Source organism: Telmatherina bonti, assembly GCF_933228915.1.
Source record: "Telmatherina bonti genome assembly, chromosome: 9".
Lineage (NCBI taxonomy): Eukaryota > Metazoa > Chordata > Actinopteri > Atheriniformes > Telmatherinidae > Telmatherina > Telmatherina bonti.
The window spans coordinates 12,095,202-12,114,397 of record NC_136627.1 but is presented as its reverse complement, the minus strand read 5'-3'; the positions used below and the strand labels follow the sequence as shown (position 1 = coordinate 12,114,397).

Here is a 19,196-nt window from a genome sequence, read left to right as displayed (position 1 = left end):
GCTGCACAGGCAGCATATCAGCTGCAAGGGTGAAGAAAATAAGACTGGCACACAAGGAGGACACAAATTTATATTTAAAAAAATTGATTATTAAAATATTTCATAGAAAAATACATCATTACACAATTTTGTGCACAAAAGTTGGAGTGTTTTAAGTCAGCAGCTCACTATTAGTGCTATGTAAACATTACGTTACGGGGCTGTGAAAGAGAAGAGGACTGGCTTCTTACAAAAGTCTAACAAATTCACACAATAACCTCACAAATCTGTAACAAAGACTATTCTGGCTCTGAACAGCTGTAACTCACATGTAATGTTTTAAAAAATGTGATTGTCCTCCACACGGTTCACCCTGACAGACTTCCATGTGAGTCTAGCGCTGAGCTGTAATCTACAAGCCGAAGGCCTCAGCTGAATGTGGCACGTGTCCCTGAACAGCCATGTCCTCTGGAGTCATGTCTGCCTCCAATTACAGCAAATAGGGAGAGGTTGGACTTTCCCTGAAGATCTTTGCAATGGAAGCGTTTTAAAAAATGTAATGTAAGCATTACAGTGCTGACATGTCCGAGTAATTCATGCTCCAAAGTCCTGCGCGACGGTCACGGTGCACTTTTTAGTAGTGATAGACTCTGATCTGGTTGTTATCATCCAGTCCCAGCTGGATGAGGCTGCTCTTGGAGGAAGGAGCTGGATATCTAGTGAAAAGAGGTCTGAAGAGATGAGTTAAGGACGATGGTGGTGTAATGAAGCACATCAGTGAACAAATGCGGTGATAAAATATCAGACCAGAGTCCTGCAACCGGTCGGGGACCCCATGGGTAAAACTCAAAAATGCTGACTTGCGGGTAAAAATGACAAATAACATTTCACGGTATGGGTTCGGATGGGTATTTATTTTGTGCAGGCGGTAGAGAATCATTTGCATTTCCTTCTTCTTTTTATTTATTTTTGTAGTGATCAAAGCAAGAAAAAGGGAGACAATTTATAGAGGACTCGAGCGATGAAACGTTGCAACCTAAAGACGAGGTGGCTTCTCATACTGACTACAAGAGCCCCAAAGAGGATTCTGTGGATCTGTTGTGTTGGTGGAAAGAGCATGCGAGGGTTTTTCCAAACCCTGCGCTCATCGGCAGGAATGTTCTCGCCATCCCAGAATCCAGCGAGTGCAGCCGGTGAGAGGGATTTTTCCGCTGCTGGTCCTGTAATCCAGGAAGGAAGAACACAGCTGAAGCCAGGAACGGTGGAGGATCATTTGTTCATGCACAGCAATCTTGCAGTAAAATGACTAAACACCCCCACTGGCATAATATGGAGGTAATCTTAAATTCAAGTTAAGTTACAAAAAAAAAAAAAAAAAAAAAAAAAAAAAAAAGCTCTTCTGCTATTAAATAAAACGTTTAATTTTCTGTGTTTTTTCTTTTATTTTAAATAAAGATTACAATAAAGAATAGGTTATCCCATTGAATAAGCAGGAATGTAATGAAGGGAGAGACGGGTCGGGGTGTTTACTATTACATAACTTGTATGAAAATGTGTATAAATGTGGGCCGGGTCGTAGGGTTAAACAGCAATAAGTCGGGTTGGATCCAGATTTTACTGGTAGATCGCTGCGGAAAACTGGTCGGGCTAAATAACGTTAACAGGTTTAGGCGGATGCAGGTTGGTAAAATTGGACCCGTGCAGGACTCTGTATCAGAAATGTGAGAAGGGGAACATGGAGAAGATTAATGTCTCCATTAGAAAGAAATATCTAAGTAAAGGAAATAAGAGAACATGAGCGGTCTGCATCTGAGACCATCACAGAAGGATACATGCTGGTGTCTTTTTTGCGCAGCTCCAGCCACCTCTTATTGCCATCGATCAGCCCCTGCAGCCTCTGGCCGTCCATCTCCGCCGACTTCTGTACAGACCGCAGGCTGCGCAGAAACACACACTTTAGATCCGTTTAATCTTCAATCTGGTTTGTCATCTGCAAAGCTGCTGGAGTAGTTTAGGTTGCGGTACCTGACAGGAGCATATGATGGGTAAGCTGAGGAGGCTCTGGTGGCGCTGGAAGCAGCCCAGTCACCGGCTGCTCCTGCAGAGCAGAACATCCCCTCAACTCCAGCTTTAAGGTCTAAATCAGCATCATTGTTGATGCTTCAGGGATAGACTGACTTACCAGGAAATATTTGGCTCCATCGGCTGTTAATGAGGTCCTCTGAGGGTTTCAGCCCGCTGCTAATGGGGGTGCTGTAGAGAGGTGCAGAGCTGCTGTGAGCAGCCCAGTTCCAGGCAGGGGGTGGAACTAAGGAGACGGGAGCGAGGCCGTGCAGGTGGGGAATGACTGGCACAGAGGTGGGAGGAGGGGTGGAGAGAGGCTGAGACTGAGACGGAGGGTATGCGGAGTAAGGCGTGGCGCTCTGCCTCTGGGCGAGTGAACCCAGAGCGCTCAGAACGGTGTTGAGCTGGCCTGAAATCTGCTGCAGGGACTCTGCTAACTCCTGGACTTTGGCCGGGACAGCGGGGTGATCTCCTGATCAAAGAGAGAGAGGGAGTGATTAGATAGAGGAGAGAAAGCAATACACGCAGGAAGGAGAAGACTATTTAAGGAAAGGAAAATATTCCTGGACAAATACTCGAAGTAATCTAAAACACTCGTAGTGTCTACAGACAACCGGGAAGGGCATGGTGTGTCATGTGCTCAGTGGGTTTCTCCTTTCGGTCTGTAAAACAACAACATGCGCGTCACCTGTCCCGTCCGGTTGGTCCATGGTACTGCTGAGGTCGGACTCGGTCACATCGAATTTGACTTTTCTTCCAGCGGCCAGCCGAGACAAATTCTCAAATACGGGCTGAATGAAGAAAAACACATTAAAAAAGCCTCATCAGGTGCTAAATGGTTCTGAAAGTTGTTTTTTTTTCCCCTCAGACAAATCTCATAGTTTCCCCTGAAGCATGCGTTATTAGAAAACTGATCATCACATCCAAACTGTAAGGAGTGGAAATGTAGATGTTCAGGGCTGCAATTACCACAAAAAGCCGATTATGTGTCATATAAATGAGTTCAGTTCACTATTAAGCAGTTCTTCTTTCTGTCTGATGCCAGCTGGAGCTCTAAACGAAGCTGATTTGGTTCATAGCAAGCGTGGCGTCGTCGCCAAGTCAGTCGACACAGTTGATCTCAGCAGATCATCGGCAGAATAAAGTTAGTGTTTAAAGTTAAAGCTGGGTAGGTAATGTTGCTCAGAGACATTTTTCTTTTACTCTGGGTGAAGTGGTTCCTCATCCTGATAGTAGTTGAGACATTTTGTAATCATGAACAATAAGAAATATAGCTAGACGTCTCAGTTTACTGTAAATCTGTAAAAACTCTGACCAATCAAAATGTTCAAACCAAATTAAAGTTGTTTATTTCTTATATTTCGTAAGCGTCTTCTCCGGCTCCACTCCTCCCCCTCCTGCATGCCATACCTGATCGCCACACCCTGCATATAAACACCGTGTTAGAATGAAAATACAAAGTAGTGAAGAAGAAACTCGGAAGGCAAACATGGCTGAGAAAATGCAGGAAGGATTTCCCTGAGAAACAGCCGAGAAAGAGAAAATTGTTGGTGGAAAAAGCTGTAAATAAAAAAGCCTTGGATCACGCAAGGAGCAAAACCAGAGTGGGAGGAGCCAAGACAGAAGGCTACGTCCACATCTAGCTTGCTCCCCAACATTACCTGCCCCAGCTTTAAGCACCTAAAGACAGTTTTTATTCATTAAAGCTTTGCAGAAGGAGGAGATGTAAGGAGATATGCTGGTTTTAATGGTTTATGTCTTTATTTGTTCCACCCGTTCAGAGCTCCAGAATTCCCTGCATGTTTTCTCCTGACCTCTCCAGCCATTGAACTCTCCAGCTGGTGAAGTTGCTCCTCTTTCCTCTGCAGCAGAGCGTTTCCTCTCTGAACCGTGCGCTGCAGCTCCGCCACATCTCTGGCCTCCTAAAAGAAAACGAGAAGAGCAACCAGCTTTTAGTTTTCCTCTTAATAACCAAACCTCACCAGGTATCGACTCTGCTAAGTTTCCCTGCACCTGCTGGAGGTTTCTCATCATCTCCTCGGTCGCTCCTCCAAGATCAGGGGCCTGGGAGGAGCTGGTCTGGGCTTCCTGCAGAGCTGCCTGTCTCTCCATCAGCCGGCTGTTCTCCCTCTCCAGGAAGAGTTTGGTCTTCTGGATGGAGGCGCCGTGTGAGGAGACGTACCGCCGGAACCTGGAAAAGGACAGGCGCGGAAATAGAAGCTTTAAACACTAAAAACATACACAACATCCATTCCAAAGAAGCTCGGACACACGTTCAAACAGATTGTTCTCATTTGCAAATCTCAGACTGACACCTAAAATCTGTTCTGATCTGCATCTGGTTGGGACGCCTCAAGTTGCAGCTGCAGGCGACCACATATGTCCTATATGTTCATGTTAACTCGACTCAAATATGGGCGTCAGGAGGGCAGACACCATGACGAACTGTTACTACAACACGGTTTCACCGTGTAAAAGTCAAGGTACCAAACTGACAAGCCTTCAGTTCTGACCTTTTATCTGAAATGGTGAAATTGTGAAATAAATATACAACAAAGAAGATGCAGAAGACAGCTAGAAACATATCAGATGAAAATGGGACAAGATTCCTATCCAGAAATGGTTCTCAGGCATTTACTGATTATTGCTAAAAGAAGAGTAGATGCTGCACTTTTTATTAACTCAGTTAATTTTAACTTTTCGTGAATAAAATGTCTCACTTCTAACATCTGATATGTTCTGGTGCAGGGGGGTCAAACTCCAGTCCTCGAAGGCCGGTATCCGGCAGGTTTTTGTTGCTTCTCTACCAACACACCTGATTCAAATCAAATGGATCCAGCAGCTTTTTGTCAACCTATTTATTCGTTTCAGTCAGGTGTGTTGGAGCAGGGAGACAACAAAAACCTGCAGGTAACCGGCGCTCGAGGACTGGAGTTTGACACCTGTGTTCTAGTGTGAATAAAATAATGGTTCCTGAGAATAATAAAGCTTTGCATTCTGATTTAATACACATTTCACACAGTTTCTATTTTTTCTAAATATTGCCACGGGATCCGATATAAAGACATGAAGAAGATTTGAATAAATTATTTAGCGTTTAGGGCAAAATTATTATTAAAAACTGATTGCTATACAAATTTATATACTATCCAAAATACTAAGCAGCCACAAAAACGTGTGTGTTGCCTGTCCTTACTCATCCATGCTGCTGTGGCTGTCGGGCACCGGGGAGGGAGGCGAGTCGTCCAGGTCCTCGACATGCAGCGATGAGTCGAACCTGTCACTTGGGGGCGCTGTTGCTTTTTCTGCTTTCTTTTTGCTCTGCTCAACTTGGGGGGGAACGCGCTCTCCTTCTGCCAGTTCCAGCTCACTGTCAAAACAAAACCCCATAACCCTTTTAAAATACTTAAAAAATATCATCATAAAACCTCAGAATTTACCATTTTTATCACGTCTGATCATGTCGATATTTTAAATACTGGTACCATTTAAATACTACTCAATTTATATGACATAAATATATTAAAAAAAAACAAAAACCCACTAACTAAATACAAAAAAATAAATGCAATTAAATGTTAAACTAATCATTAAAAATAAATAACAAATAATATGAAAATAAATGGAAAAATATAGTAAATACAAGTGAAGAAACTAATTAGATCCAAAGTAATCGTTTTTAAAAAAGGCATCAAGCTCCTGGTCACAGTCCTGTGGAGGCTAACGTACCTGACTCTACGACTGAGACGATCACATCTCTCCTGCAGCAGTGTCACCTTGCTCTCCAGTCGCTCCCTGTCCCCCCTGGCTCTCCTGCCCTCCTCCCTGGCTTTGTCTCGCTCGTCCCTCAGCTTCTCCGCCTCCTCCTTGGCTGCACCTCTCTCCTCTCTGGCTCTGTGGGTAAGTTCTCGGGCTTGAGCCAACTCCTCTGTCATCCTCTGGAGCTCCTCCTTGAGCCGGTCTCTCTCCTGGATCAGCCGAGGTAAAGCCTGAACGCACACATCCAGCACAGACGTGGAAACAGAAGGTTAAAGAACGGCAGAGCAGGTGAACTGATTGATGAGTGGAAAGTTTGCACCTCCAGTTGTCTTTCTACTTCTTCCTCCTCTTCTCCGAGCTTCTTCCTCCTCCTCTTTAGATCTGTTGCCTGGTAGTTAACAGAGATGATGGGTCTGTGTAACGTTGCTTTGTTTTAAAAGTGTGTACAGATTAAAAGAGGAACCTTTGTCTGCAGCATGGCCTCTTGGCTCTTCAGCTCTTTGGCTCTCAGCTCCACCTGATCTGCCAGGTCCTGCAGCTCCGACGCCTATGATGAAGAAAAAAATCGCGTCTTTAACGGGTGTTTTAATCTTTCCTGGATAAACTGATGAACTCTGCAGCCAGACAGATGCTATGCAGGACAGGGTATGTTTTGGTCAGTAGTAAAGACGTCCCATGTTGTCAGCTTAACTATATGCAATATCAAAAATGATCTGGATCCATTTTTTCCTTTTCCAATGACAACTTTTACAGAACGTGCACACACTATATATCAAACTCTTCAGCTAAATATATGACAAAATATAAGAGATGGCATGTATAGTTTGACCGGTATTTTTATTTGATTGGTTGAACTCACTCCAAAAATATCGGTATCCGTTGATATCGGTATCGGAAATTAAAAATAGCACGAAATCGGTAAATCAGATATCAGTGAAAAAGCCAACATCGAACATCCACAGTCAGTACCACGCAGAGGTCAGTAAGCTGGCGAGCAGGGATGATAATGGTCCTAAAGATGAGATCAGAGTCTACAGTAAAGGTGTTCAGCTCTGGTGCTCAATCCGGCAGGTTTTCCATGTATCCCTGCTCCAACGCACCTGATTTAAATTAATCAGCCACTGTGCAGAACTTAATCAGCTGTTGGATCCGCTTAATGTAAGCCAGATGTGTTGGGGCAGTGTTACATTGAAAACCTGCAGGATAGCTGCACTCGAGGACCGACTTCTCTGGCCTACAGGGAAACATTTTTCCAGAGTATTCTTGATAACTTTATGCATGTCAGTATATGTCTTATCCTTCCACTTTAGAGCTACATCTGTACAGAACTTGTTCAGATCATAGACCTTGCTTTGCCATGTCAAGAATAACTCTAAAGTTGGATTCCAGAAACTTTAAACTATAAAAGGTTAGTTCTCATAACATAGTTAACATTCAACATGCTGTCCTACACAAACCAAAAACCCTGTTTCTACCAGGAGGTCTGGCTCGGGACATGATGGCTGGGTACGGTTCAGTGTGGTCAACCCTGATCTCTTCCAGGTTTCCATGGACAACTGTAGCCTTTTCAGGTCTGTCATAGTGTGATGCCATAGCAGCGCAACAACTTTGTAAAGTTATAATAAAGAAGAATGCAACACAGAAACAAAGGAGATTGGTGGACATCCAGCACTTAGTGTTCTTCTTTCTTGGCATGGGTCTTTAAGAGAACCCACCGTATATTTAAACATGGCATTCTCGACCAATCAGTAGATAGCAGTGTGTCAAACTTCACCATTTAGGGTCATGTGGGAAACCAAAAGGTTTGATGGTTCGGATTGGATATTATGGTACCATTCCCAGGTTTTAACTGTGAAAACAACTTGAGTAGCAACCATCCAAAGCCGAGCCCCAAATAATCCCCAACTTCCTGTCTGAGGATTGTTTTATGTTTTGATGATTTTTAACTGTCACTAAGCTATGTTTACTACATGAGCCTTATGACCGCAAAGTTCTGCAAACTTTAATACCAAAATCCAGCTATTTTAATTTTTTATTTTAACAGGTAAAAGAAAAAATGTTTCATTTGGAATGAAGTAAAAGTTCATGTATTGACTTAATACTGACCTCTAAACAAATCACCCAGGTGGCCCCCATGGTGACGGCCCGGGTGGTCGTGGGTAGGGGTAGCCCTTTGGGTAAATGCACCCTGAGAATATTGTTTCCTTATCTGGTACACATGGTACACATGTACCTGGCCATTTGTCTTTTTCTAACTGTTATAGGGGCTAGTGGGGCATGGTTGAGGGTGGTTGTGGGTGGGTGTAAGGGGACTATGGATGTATGTGTTTTATTTATTTTGATGTAAATTATTTTATTATGTAAAGCACTTTGTATTGTTTTTAAGCACGAAAAGTGCTATTGAAATAAAGTTTGGTTTGATTTGAAATGTCCAATTACAAAACATTGCAACTGTGAGTGAGTAGATTACCTTCCGCGAGTGTGCCAGCTGAGTCCTTTGTATCTGAGTTTCGAGCTGCAAGCGGAGCTTCTCCAGCTGGATGGAATGTGAGGCCTGGAGACGCTCCCTATCCTCCTGCAGACCGGACAGCAAGCGCTCCCTCAGAGCGGTCTCCTGGGACACGAACACATCCAGCTCCCATCAGTTCTTAATATTACAACACAAAAACCATTTTCCTTTTCATATTTCCATCTAGTTTCAGACGATGAAGCTGGATCTTAAACAGCTTCTGACCTCATCGAGGTATTTCTCTCTGATGCTGTTTATCTCCCTCCTGTGGTCGTCCTTCATCTGCTCCAGCTTCCTCTCGTGATCACGCTGCGCTTCATCTCGCACTTCCTGGAGGACGTCAGTCAGCTGTGCAGCAGCAGAGATGGATGCGAGTTTGACTTCAAGCGTAAGCTCATGTTTATACAGAAACAGACATGCTGATGACGTCATTTTGATCATGTTTGTTTCCTAACCTCTCTGTGGTACTCTGCCAGCTGCTGCTCAGGACGTGGGCTCATCATCAGCTCCCTCCTCCTCTCCGTGCTTTTGACCTTTATACAGACAACATATTGTAAACACAGACCATTAAACCACGTATCTCAGGTTCGTAGGCATCGTTCAAGAAGAACAGATTAAATCTTTGGATAGATGACCAGGCTGTGATATGGCGCAATTCAATTCAACTTTATTTGTATAGCACCACTTCACAACAATCTTGTCACAGGGCACTTTACATACTTGAATCAACATACACATCATTTCGAGCCAATTCATACATATCCTACAATGGAAACCAACTGATTGCATTGAGTCATGACTGCAATCCAATCCCCCATCCTGAGCTGCACGCGGCGACAGTGGGAAGGAAAAAACTCCCCTTTAACAGGAAGAAAACCTCCAGCAGAACACGGCTCAGGGAGGGCAGCCATCTGCCTCGACTGGTTGGAGTGGAGAGGACAGGAAAGACAGAACAACATGTACAACTGCACCATCTAAACATAGCAGAAACTTTTGGTTCTTGTCTAGTTTTTAGCTAAATTTGTATAAATTCATCACATGACCAGAGCATACCGAAGAGGCTAAAAGGTTGAATAAATTTAAAGAGATTCACCGAAGTAAAACACATGTATGACCCGCCCAAAAGAAAACGGAATGGGAGCAAATAAATCTCAAAGATCAAATCAAATTGGTCACCTCCTGTTTCATGGTGTTCAGCTTCTCCTCCCTGTCTCTCCCGAGTCTCCTCCTCTCAGCCTGCAGCTCCTCCTCGGTCTCAGCCTTCAGACGTTCAACATCCTGCTTCTTCTGGGCCTCCAGTTTGTCACGCGTTGCTGCTCGTTCCTGCTCCAGGGTCTCCCGCAACTCCTTCAACAAGATGTCGCTCTCTTGTCTTGAGCAGATAAAACAGACAGCGACATTAAAACAAAGGCTGGTGATTATATTACGTTTAAATCGGGTATACAAAAGGTTGTTTTTAGGTTTCTGTGTGGAAGTAGAGGCGGTATAGTCTTGCGGCAGGCAGCAAGAGACTCTGCCTCCCTAAGGTGCTCTTTTTATTCCCAGTCTGTTTGTGTTGGTTGTCTGTTTATTTTTCATCTGCCATCTTGTGTTTTTCTTTTGTCTTCTAACAATCCAAAGACAGGAAGATCGGTCGCAGTGTCATATTGGCATGATCACTCTTCTCTGAACACGTTCCACTCTGTATGTTCTGCATGTGACACAGTCACTGAGTCGTCTGCAGATTTATTTACTAACAACAGCTAGTTTTCTTTCTGTGTGTCTGATTTAGCTTGTGAGTCCTCGGTTCTCCTGACAGTTGATGGCTTCATCCTCCCGCAGGGGGAACATGACTCCAATGTGTATAGGTATATAGATATGTGTATATATATAGACGGGTGTGTATATGTGCTTATGTTCTTTCTTTTTCTCTTTCTCTCTCTCTCTTTTTCTCTCTACGGAGTGTTTTTCTGTTTTTTCATCTCCCTCATCTTCTTTATGTACATTTACTGCGTGTGGGTAAGCCTAACCTGAGCTTGTGTTCCTGTTCCTCTCGCTCTCTTCTGACAGACTCTCTGAGTTCTTCCAGCACTCCATCAGACTCCTCATTCAGCCTCGCCTCCTCTTCTCTCCTCTTTGACAACAGACGCTGCCGTAGGGTCCTGGACACAAGCAAAACATCTTTTTAAGCTAAAGCAACCATTAAGAGTGGGAGCTAAACAACAGAAAACACACTACTGCAGTCTCATCTTTACTACCTCAGTCTTTCTTCACTCTCCTCCCTCAGCTTCCTCTCCTCTTCCTCCTCGTCTTTTCTCAGCTCCTCCTGCAGAAGATGCAACCTTTTCTCCTTCTCCTTCAACAAACACTCCCTCTCTTCCTCCATTTCTCGCTCAGCCTCCCTCCTAACTCTCGCCTCCACCTCTTTTTCCTCGAGTCTCCTTTCTTCTCTTTCTGCCCTCTTCCTCTCCTCCTCTTCCTCCCTCTGGATTCTCCAGCTCGGCTCTTCTCCCAGAGGGCTCTCCTGTTTATTTAAGGTGGGTTCGGGATCTTCACGTGGAGCTTCCAAAGTCCGGGCCGATCGACCTCTTGATGTTTCAGGTCTCTGTAGTCCCGGCGACAGGTCAACGCTTGGTTTTTTCTGATGATAGGGGGTGGCGTGTTCAGAGCGGAGGGAGTTGGAAAGTGAGGGTGATGGGCTGGACTGGTGGAGGACGAGTCGGTCAACTTTATGGACTGAAGCGTTGTCGTTGCCCTGAGCTAGCACTGACTTGTGACTGCAGAAGAAAAGTGAGGGGAATATAAAAGCAGCTTTTAATATTAAAAAGAAAAAAGTGAAAAGAAATTTGCTATTACAGACAAGTTTTTGAAATTTCATTGATTAACAAGTTGCTTTTATTTGTGAAAGTTTATTCAAACAGAACTGTTTGGCATCAGATCATTTCTACAGGTGCTAATTTTGCTGAAGCAACAATTGAAGACCTGCTAAAAACAACAAACTACCTGCTATTGGTCTCAGTCTTCACTCTTCCTCTGCTCTCATTCTCCTCATCTTCGTTTTTAGTTGTTCCTCCTCTTTCTTTCTCCAGTGGACTGATTGTGCCAGACAAGTCGTTGATGTCCAGAACCTTCTGCGACAGCTGCAAGTTATAAAACCAGAAAATTTTACGAGACGTCAAGATGGATGGATGGATGGATGGATAGATGCATGGATGGATAAATGGATGGATGGATAAATTAATGTATGGATGGATGGATGAATGGATAGATGGATGGATGGATGGATAAATGGATGGATGGATGGATGGATGCATGGATGGATAAATGGATGAATGGATGGATGGATAAATGAATGGATGGATGGATGGATGGATGCATGGATGGATGGATAAATGGATGGCTGGATGCATGGATGGATAGATGGATGGATGGATGCATGGATGGATAAATGGATGGATGGATGGATGGATAAATGAATGGATGGATGGATGGATGCATGGATGGATGGATAAATGGATGGCTGGATGCATGGATGGATGGATGGATGGATGGATGAAAAAATGGATGGATAAATGGATGGCTGGATGCATGGATGGATGGATGGATGAAAAAATGGATGGATGGATGGATGAATAAATGGATGGATGGATGGATGGATGGCTGGATGCATGGATGGATGGATAAATGGATGGATGGATGGATGGATAGATGGATGGATGGATGGATAACTGGATGGATGGATGGATAAATGAATGGATGGATGGATAACTGGATGGATGGATGGATAAGTGAATGGATGGATGGATGATGGATAAATGGATGGATGGATGGATGGATAAATGGATGGATGGATGGATGGATGGCTGGATGCATGGATGGATGGATGGATAAATGGATTGCTGGATGGATGGATGCATGGCATGATCAGATTACCTTCACATCTATTGAGGATGATGCCTCCTCAATGTTTTTACTGGCCTCTGACTCCTGCAATGACACACACAGACACACACACACACCCACACACACACACACACACACACACACGACACTGATTTACAAGGTAACGGTTCTAAATGAAACCTGCATGCACAGGTGAATCAAACCGTCACTGAAACACTGAAGCAAGCTGCCAATACCAAAGAGAAGCACAGAAGATTGAGGCGCAGCCTCCGTGCAACACAAGCAAGGCCAGGCTGCAGGCAGGCGTGTTGTCTAAACACCACACGGCAAAGCGATCTGCAACTGTTAGAGGGGCGGCGATGGTAGGAGAGATCAAACACACATCTCCAATCTAAAAGCTGACAGACTATAAAAAGTCTGCAGGATCAGAAGTTTCCAATCCAGACCTCAGGGGCCGAATAAATTCTCCCATTACCAATTTATCCGTTTTCTAAGTGACAGCAAGCCCCTAAGGCACAGGAGTTGGACTCTGGGAGCTACATGATGCACCTGCTTGCATAGCAGGCAGGGCCAGGGCTGGTTGTGGGGGGTTGAACGGAGTGGGGGGAGGCAGAGACAACACTGAACCCTACCTCTGCAGGAAGGGAGGATTTTTTTGTCACAATCTTCATCTCATCAGCAAGGCTTTCGTTCTTTTGGTACTGCATCTCATGCCCCAGCTTGGCTGCTTGGACCTGAGGCACCCCCTCTTCAAAAACCTCCACGACTTCCTCCTCACTCTCCGATGCTCCTTTGGGACTTTTTCCATCGGATTCATCTTCTATTTCCCCTCCTTCCTTCAGTGTTTCCTCTCCTCCACTCTGCACACATCTTTCCAACACCTCCCCCTGAGTGTCTGTCAGCTTCCTGTGGCTAATGGAGCATCTCTGCAGGGCCTCATCACTCTCACCCTCCTCATCTTCTTCCTGTCCTCTTTTGCTATTTATCTCTACCTCCGCTTTCTCATTTTCATTCTGCCCTTCATCGGAAATCTTTCTCTCAGTCTCATCTCTGTCTCGGTCGAAACTTTCCTCCACCTCCCTTCCTCCATCTTCGTCACATTTGTGGCAATTTGCCACAGCTCCACCCTCAAATTCTCCTTGCTTTGTCGCCCCTTCTTTCTCCTCAGTTTCACTCCTCGCAGGTTTGTCACTCCTTCCAACTCCCCCTCTGTTTTTGGTTCCATCATCCTCAATTTCAACAAATCTTTCTATCTCTTCATCGCTGCTGCATCCCTCTTGTTCATTGTTCTTTCTGTCACTGCGTTCCACACTTTCTGAGACTTCCCTTTTCCCTTCGTCCTCCTCTGCATCTTCACCAACGCCGCACTCCTCCTCAACCTCATCGCTCTCTTCTCTCTCACTCTCAGCAGCCACTTTACTTCCACTCTCATCTTCCTCTCGCCCTGAATTATCTTTCCCATCTGCTTTTTCTCCATCCTGCGGCTCATTTCCTCCCCTTTCATTCGCCTCGCTCCCTGCCTCCTCTGCTTCCCCTCCTTCTTCATCATCGCCCTTCTCTTCCTGAACAAAGTCCAAGTCTCCTCGCTCCTCTGCGACCTCCTCTGCGACCTCCTCCTGAGACCGATGGGAAAAGTGTTCAGATTCAGGAGTGCTAACACCAGCCCCCTCCCCGCTGACTTGGTTTCTGCTGCCCGCAGTGGGAGAGAGGTGGAGGTGGCGACCCTTCAAGGAGTCCTTGGTGTGGGGTGAGAGGAAGAACGGTCCGTCCGTCCTCCAAACGGAGGCACAAAGGAGGGCGTGCAGAGACACAAGGGGACAGAAGGGATGGAGGAGGGCAGGTGAGAGGAGGCAGGAAAAACAGACTGTAATGCCCGCTGAAAGGTGATGGAGGTGTGATGTACTTGGAACAAGTGCATGCAAAAACCAAACAAGTTAGAGCGGGCACAAATAAGTAAATAAATAAAATAAAAATGAACTATTTCTTCTTGATATTTTAGTCATACAGACCAGGGGAATCATTTCGGGACAGGCTCCACCAGACTGTTAGTAAATCAGTCATTTTAGGACAAAGACTCTGGACTGACTCTTCAGTGGGGATGAAATGAAGGTGTTTAATATAAATAAATGAATGTAGAAAAGGTTAGAAATGAATTCTGCTGATGATGACGCATGCCAGGGTTGTTTCAGGTCAGAGAGCGAAACAGTAACAGCGACAGTAGGAGGAGAGCAGGACAAAGAGGAAGACGCAGTAACAGCCGTGGCCGTAGGAGAGGTCCCAGCAGCACATCAGCTGCGTGAACATGGTGCGAAGTAGAGAGGTTTAAAAGATTTAAAAGACACAAGAGAAGGAATTACAGATGGATCAGAAACCACAATGGCAACAATACATAGAAAATCAGAAATGACTGTCAAATAAAATCATGCAAATCTTCAATAAATGTGCAGCAGTTCCCTACATTTGTCTTTTAGTGTCATGACAGTTAACTTCAACATGACTGAAGGGTGTGATTTTACAAGAAAAATACTCAAACGTGGCCAAGTAACCCCAAAAGACTAAACACACCAACATGAACCGACACGGTGGTGCATCAGAGTAACATGTAGGTGAATGGCAGAGCAGATCTTTGTGTTTTTACCTGCTGGGATGGCGCTTCAGGGCTGTGGTCTCCAGACGGCACCAAGTCCTGCAACTCTGGCTCCGTTCTTTCCTCCGCCGGAGCTGCACCGCTGGCTTCACTGTCCTGAAAACACCACACACAGGAAACCAAATCTTTCCACTGGAGCTGACAAAAAAACACTCATTTTAAGGAAACGTTCCACTTTAAATCTGTTAGAGTCACTACTGTCTGAATAATAGGGCTGTAACGATATGCTTTTGTCCCGATTCGATTCCGATTTTTTTGGGTGCCAATTCGATTTAAATTGCAATTCTCACTATTCTCCGATAATGCTGATTTTCTAGATCAAAAACAAAAACAATTGTATAAAACTTTTTTTTTGCACAACACAGTAGTCAGAGCATCATTCTGCTGCTATAATGCCCAAGAAGACAAGTAAAAAGATCAATAACAACAATAAAAATGACAAAAAATTTATAGTGGATTCATTTTATGTATTTGAATGAAAAAATGAATTTTTTAACAAAAAAATTAAAATTGTGAAGAGAAAAATCCTGATTTCCAATTTTTCAATTCGACCCCCCCACCGCTTACTGAATGACACTATTTAGTCTACCTCATACTGCAGACCTCCGCCAAGAGCGTCCAGATCTAGATGGAGGTTCTTCAGTAGTCTGTCTGAACCACGAGGACTTGACTGGAAAAAAAAAAAAAAGCAAGACGATTTCTGGTTTTGTAAGGGCATAAACTGAGAAGATCGTGGAGCAAACCTAACCTCATTTTCTGAGATTTTCTCTTCAGGATTGTCATCATCATCATCATAATCATCATCATCCAAGCCAGGGAGAGTAAATGACACCCTCTCCTCTTGCCTGGTGCCTAAAACACTAGAAGCCCCGCTGCTTCGAGGAGCCTGAAAAAGGAAACAATATAATGATGAGAGACAAATTAAAGGCCTGCTAAAAGGATTTAAACTCAAGAAAACATTGTTCAGGTCTGCAGTAACAGGGCTTAAATAAGTTCTTACCCGGAGGGATGTCTTCAAAGGTTCCAGCCCACCTGAACTACCAAGGGACCCCCGAAAAGAAGGAGCAGATCCAGAAAGAGGCCCTGGACCAGGGGCATCCAGAGCTCTCAGAGGAACCAAGCTGGCGAGAGGGGATGATAATGGTCCTAAAGACGAGCTCAGCGTCTGTAGGAAAACATTTTTCAAGACATTTCTGATAACATTCTGCATGTCAGATAAGAAGCACACCCAGACTAAGTTTTATTTAAAACACTAAGCATTAGCAAAACAATTTAAGCACCTGAGACGTTCACATTTTTATCATACAGTACCAGGAAGGATGCTTCCCAAAGCGGGTCAAATTTTTTACATTATTATCTCACTTAAAGTATTTAGCATGCAAGAGTTTAAAAATATATATACTATCTAAATGTGTTACTATTAAGCACTCACTGATGCAGCTTTGACTGGCTCCTTCTTCTTCTTCTCTTTCTTCTCCTTCTTCTCTTTCTTCTTCTTCTTGTCCTTTTTAGCTCCCGCCCCACTGGCAGCTGCTGCAAGCTGAGCGCGCTCACGCTCCTGGCTCACCAGGCGGCGGTAGTGCTCGTCACAGGGGTGGTCCCAGGTGGACTGGCCAGTGGAGAAGTTGAAGTAGTAGACATCTCCTGTCACGTCCTGACTATAGAGAAGAAGGAAGGGGGAGGAAGTTACTCTGGCACTTCAAAGAAGAAAAGAGAAGGGCTGGATGGGTTGGCGATCGGAGGGAGGGATGGATGGATATACAAACATGTGGTTGGGAGGGAGGATGGTGGGATAAAGAGATCAATGGATGGGGCAGTGGACATATGGATGGATAAACGGACAGCTATGTGAATGGATAGATGACTAAAGTGATGGATAGAATGATGAATGAAATGATGGATGGAAAATGGGTAGATGGACATGTGGGTGGACATAGTACTAATGTAGAGATGGAGAGGTTTAAAAATGGATGGATGGATGGATGGATGGATGGATGGATGGATGATGATAAATTACAGCTTGACATGAAAAATTATTTTATTTTGGTCAATAACTTTTGACTTTTTAACGCATGTTATTGCTGGTGGCACAGTCTTGGAGTTTTAGACTGAATCTGTAATTTAAGCAAAACTTGTTTTTTTTCATGAACTAGAAAGGCAGTAATAATAATATCTCACATTACTGTGTTGTACAGTCTGAGGTGTTGCTTCGTCAGCTGTACTTCAGCACATATCTCCAAAGAGACACCGCTGAAAAGAGGTGAATTCCTTCTCAAAGTTCAGATTCTCATCTTTCATCATCCACATCAACATAAAATTGCCCCATTTTATCATATTAATGCCAAACAAATTAAATTTACAGAGCCAGCACAGCTAAGATTTAAATAGTTTCTGTCTTTGATATGAGCTAAATCAACATGGTGGTCAAAATCTGCTCTCCAGCCTCTCTAATGCTTACCAAGGCTTCCACTCAGGAGGCAACGGGACGACAATGCCCTCCCTGGCCAGCCACAGCAGCTCCGGCTCATTGTCAGGGTCGATGCCAATTTCCCTTGCATACTCCTGGATCTCTGACCAGTGAGAGAATAGAAGATAGAACAGCAGCATATGAAGCTCCAGATTAGTTTAAAAAGTTTAAACTCCTAAAAATATATACTCTTGTCTATTAGTGGCGGGAAAATCAAATCGAAAAATCGGAAATTGTGATTTTTTCCCCCCGCAATTTTAAAATTGCTATTTTTTGTTAAAAAAATCTTTTTTTATTTTTCTTCAAATAAATAAAATGAATCCACTATAGAATTTCTGTCATTTTTCTTGTTTTTTATTGATCTTTTTACTAGTCTTCTTGGACATTATAGCAGCAGAATGATGGTCTGGCTACTCCGTTGTTTCTTCCTCATTGTAATGAAGAAAAATGACGAGGAAAAAAAAGATTTTATCCATTCTTTTTTTTGTTTTTGATCTACAAAAATCAGCAATATCGGAGAATTGTGCGAATCGCAATTTAAATCAAATCAGCACCCAAAAAAACAGAATCGAATTGAATCAGGACAAAAGCATATCGTCACACCCCTACTGTCTATTGCTGCTTTTATAAATCTGCAATCACATAACTGTCTTCATTTGTCCAATTATGCATAAGAAAATGGCAAAAAAAATTACTGTGTGATGCAAAGATCATCATATTATGGCTTATAGTTAATCTTATTTGCATCCGTGCTTGCCTGCACAATCTGACCCCTACCTTGTTCAGATGGTATGTAATTCTCATCATAGTCCTCTTCAAGGATCAGCTGGTCCCCTATGAGAGCAGCAGCAGCAGTCATGTTTACTGCTGAAACAAGAGGAAGCAGAATGACTGGTTAAAGATGGGCTGCATGTCATAAACTCATATAATGTTTCCATTTCAAGCCTCTAAACTAAAGTCTGCAGAAAGAAACAGACTATATTTGTAGGTTTCTTATCCACTGATTAAGTTCTATTAATATATATTTTTTAAAAACTTCAAATATATTTAGTGATTAAACAAACATGATACAGTAAGGAACTGTGGATTTCCACACCCAGACAACCCAAATGTCGATGGCTATTAGATTTAATCGTGCAATTCAATTTGAATCATATTAATTAGATGAATAGAGATGAGCTAAGCTAATTACGTTAGCTACAACGTTAGCTTTGCGTTAGCTACGAAAGCTAATTAGTTGTGGAAGATCTGAATAATACAAGCAATTTACCTCCCAATATTTAAATAGTTTCTCATTAGTACTGCAGGACAAAAAATAAAAGCTTTCGGTACATTGAAGAGAAAGGCATGATATACCCAGACAGGGAAAAGACGCTAAAGTTGCAGGAATAACATTATCTCCAAGGACGCTGCTCTGGGTTCCTGTTGACGATGGAGAGACGCAGCTCTGATTGGCTGAACCACGTGCGGCGTTTACGTGTGCTCGGAAGTTTCTAATTAACCTAAATATCCAGCAAATTTATGGACGTTACAGAGTGAATAATCACAGGAATGTCTGCATTGCAGATTTCTCCTTCTTTAATATGATTTTACGTGATTAAAACCTTGTTTCTCTGGTTATAAATTTGTATCTTTAATACTTCCCTTCAGGGACAAAACACTTCAAGGAGGTGTGTACTTCAGTGTCATTGATTCAGGCTGTAGGAGGTCTTATTGAAATCTGTCACTGGCCTTATGAAATGAAATGAATGAAATGAAAATGAAAAATACTTTATTAATCCCCAAAAGGAAATTAAATATTGTAGTAAATAATAATTAACTTGAGGAGGTCTTGTTCTGGAGGCTGATAGATGAATCTGTACTTCACTCGATCTTGTGTAAGTTTCAGT

The 19,196-nt window shown here is 43.4% G+C and overlaps 1 protein-coding gene across 1 annotated transcript; it reads right to left on the bottom strand.

Moving 5' to 3' along the window:
- Positions 1-203: 203 nt before the first annotated feature.
- cep164 (centrosomal protein 164) lies at positions 204-18,701 on the bottom strand. Its single transcript, XM_079246484.1, has 27 exons — positions 18,578-18,701; positions 18,085-18,171; positions 17,299-17,410; positions 16,273-16,498; positions 15,841-16,005; positions 15,589-15,726; positions 15,430-15,510; positions 14,832-14,936; positions 12,224-12,277; positions 11,294-11,430; positions 10,549-11,067; positions 10,321-10,452; positions 9,488-9,683; positions 8,767-8,844; positions 8,537-8,659; positions 8,273-8,416; positions 6,266-6,349; positions 6,122-6,190; positions 5,773-6,032; positions 5,240-5,413; positions 4,057-4,234; positions 3,858-3,965; positions 2,732-2,834; positions 2,162-2,515; positions 2,005-2,077; positions 1,812-1,916; positions 204-710 (listed from the first exon to the last, which is right to left on the bottom strand). The coding sequence occupies exons 2-27, from the start codon at positions 18,164-18,166 to the stop codon at positions 614-616; spliced, it is 3,897 nt and encodes a 1,298-aa protein (XP_079102610.1). The 5' UTR covers positions 18,167-18,171; positions 18,578-18,701; the 3' UTR covers positions 204-613.
- Between the last annotated feature and the right edge of the window lie 495 nt (positions 18,702-19,196).

Bases quoted from the DNA above. Each gene is read 5' to 3' on its own strand.
- cep164 (XM_079246484.1), bottom strand. From the start codon at position 18,166: ATGACTGCTGCTGCTGCTCTCATAGGGGACCAGCTGATCCTTGAAGAG. The intron at 11,431-12,223 runs GTAATCTGATCA...TATAACTTGCAG, and splicing joins CATCCTCAATAGATGTGAAG to CTGTCGCAGAAGGTTCTGGA. The intron at 711-1,811 runs GTATCCTTCTGT...TCATCTCTTCAG, and splicing joins CGCAAAAAAGACACCAGCAT to ACCTCTTTTCACTAGATATC.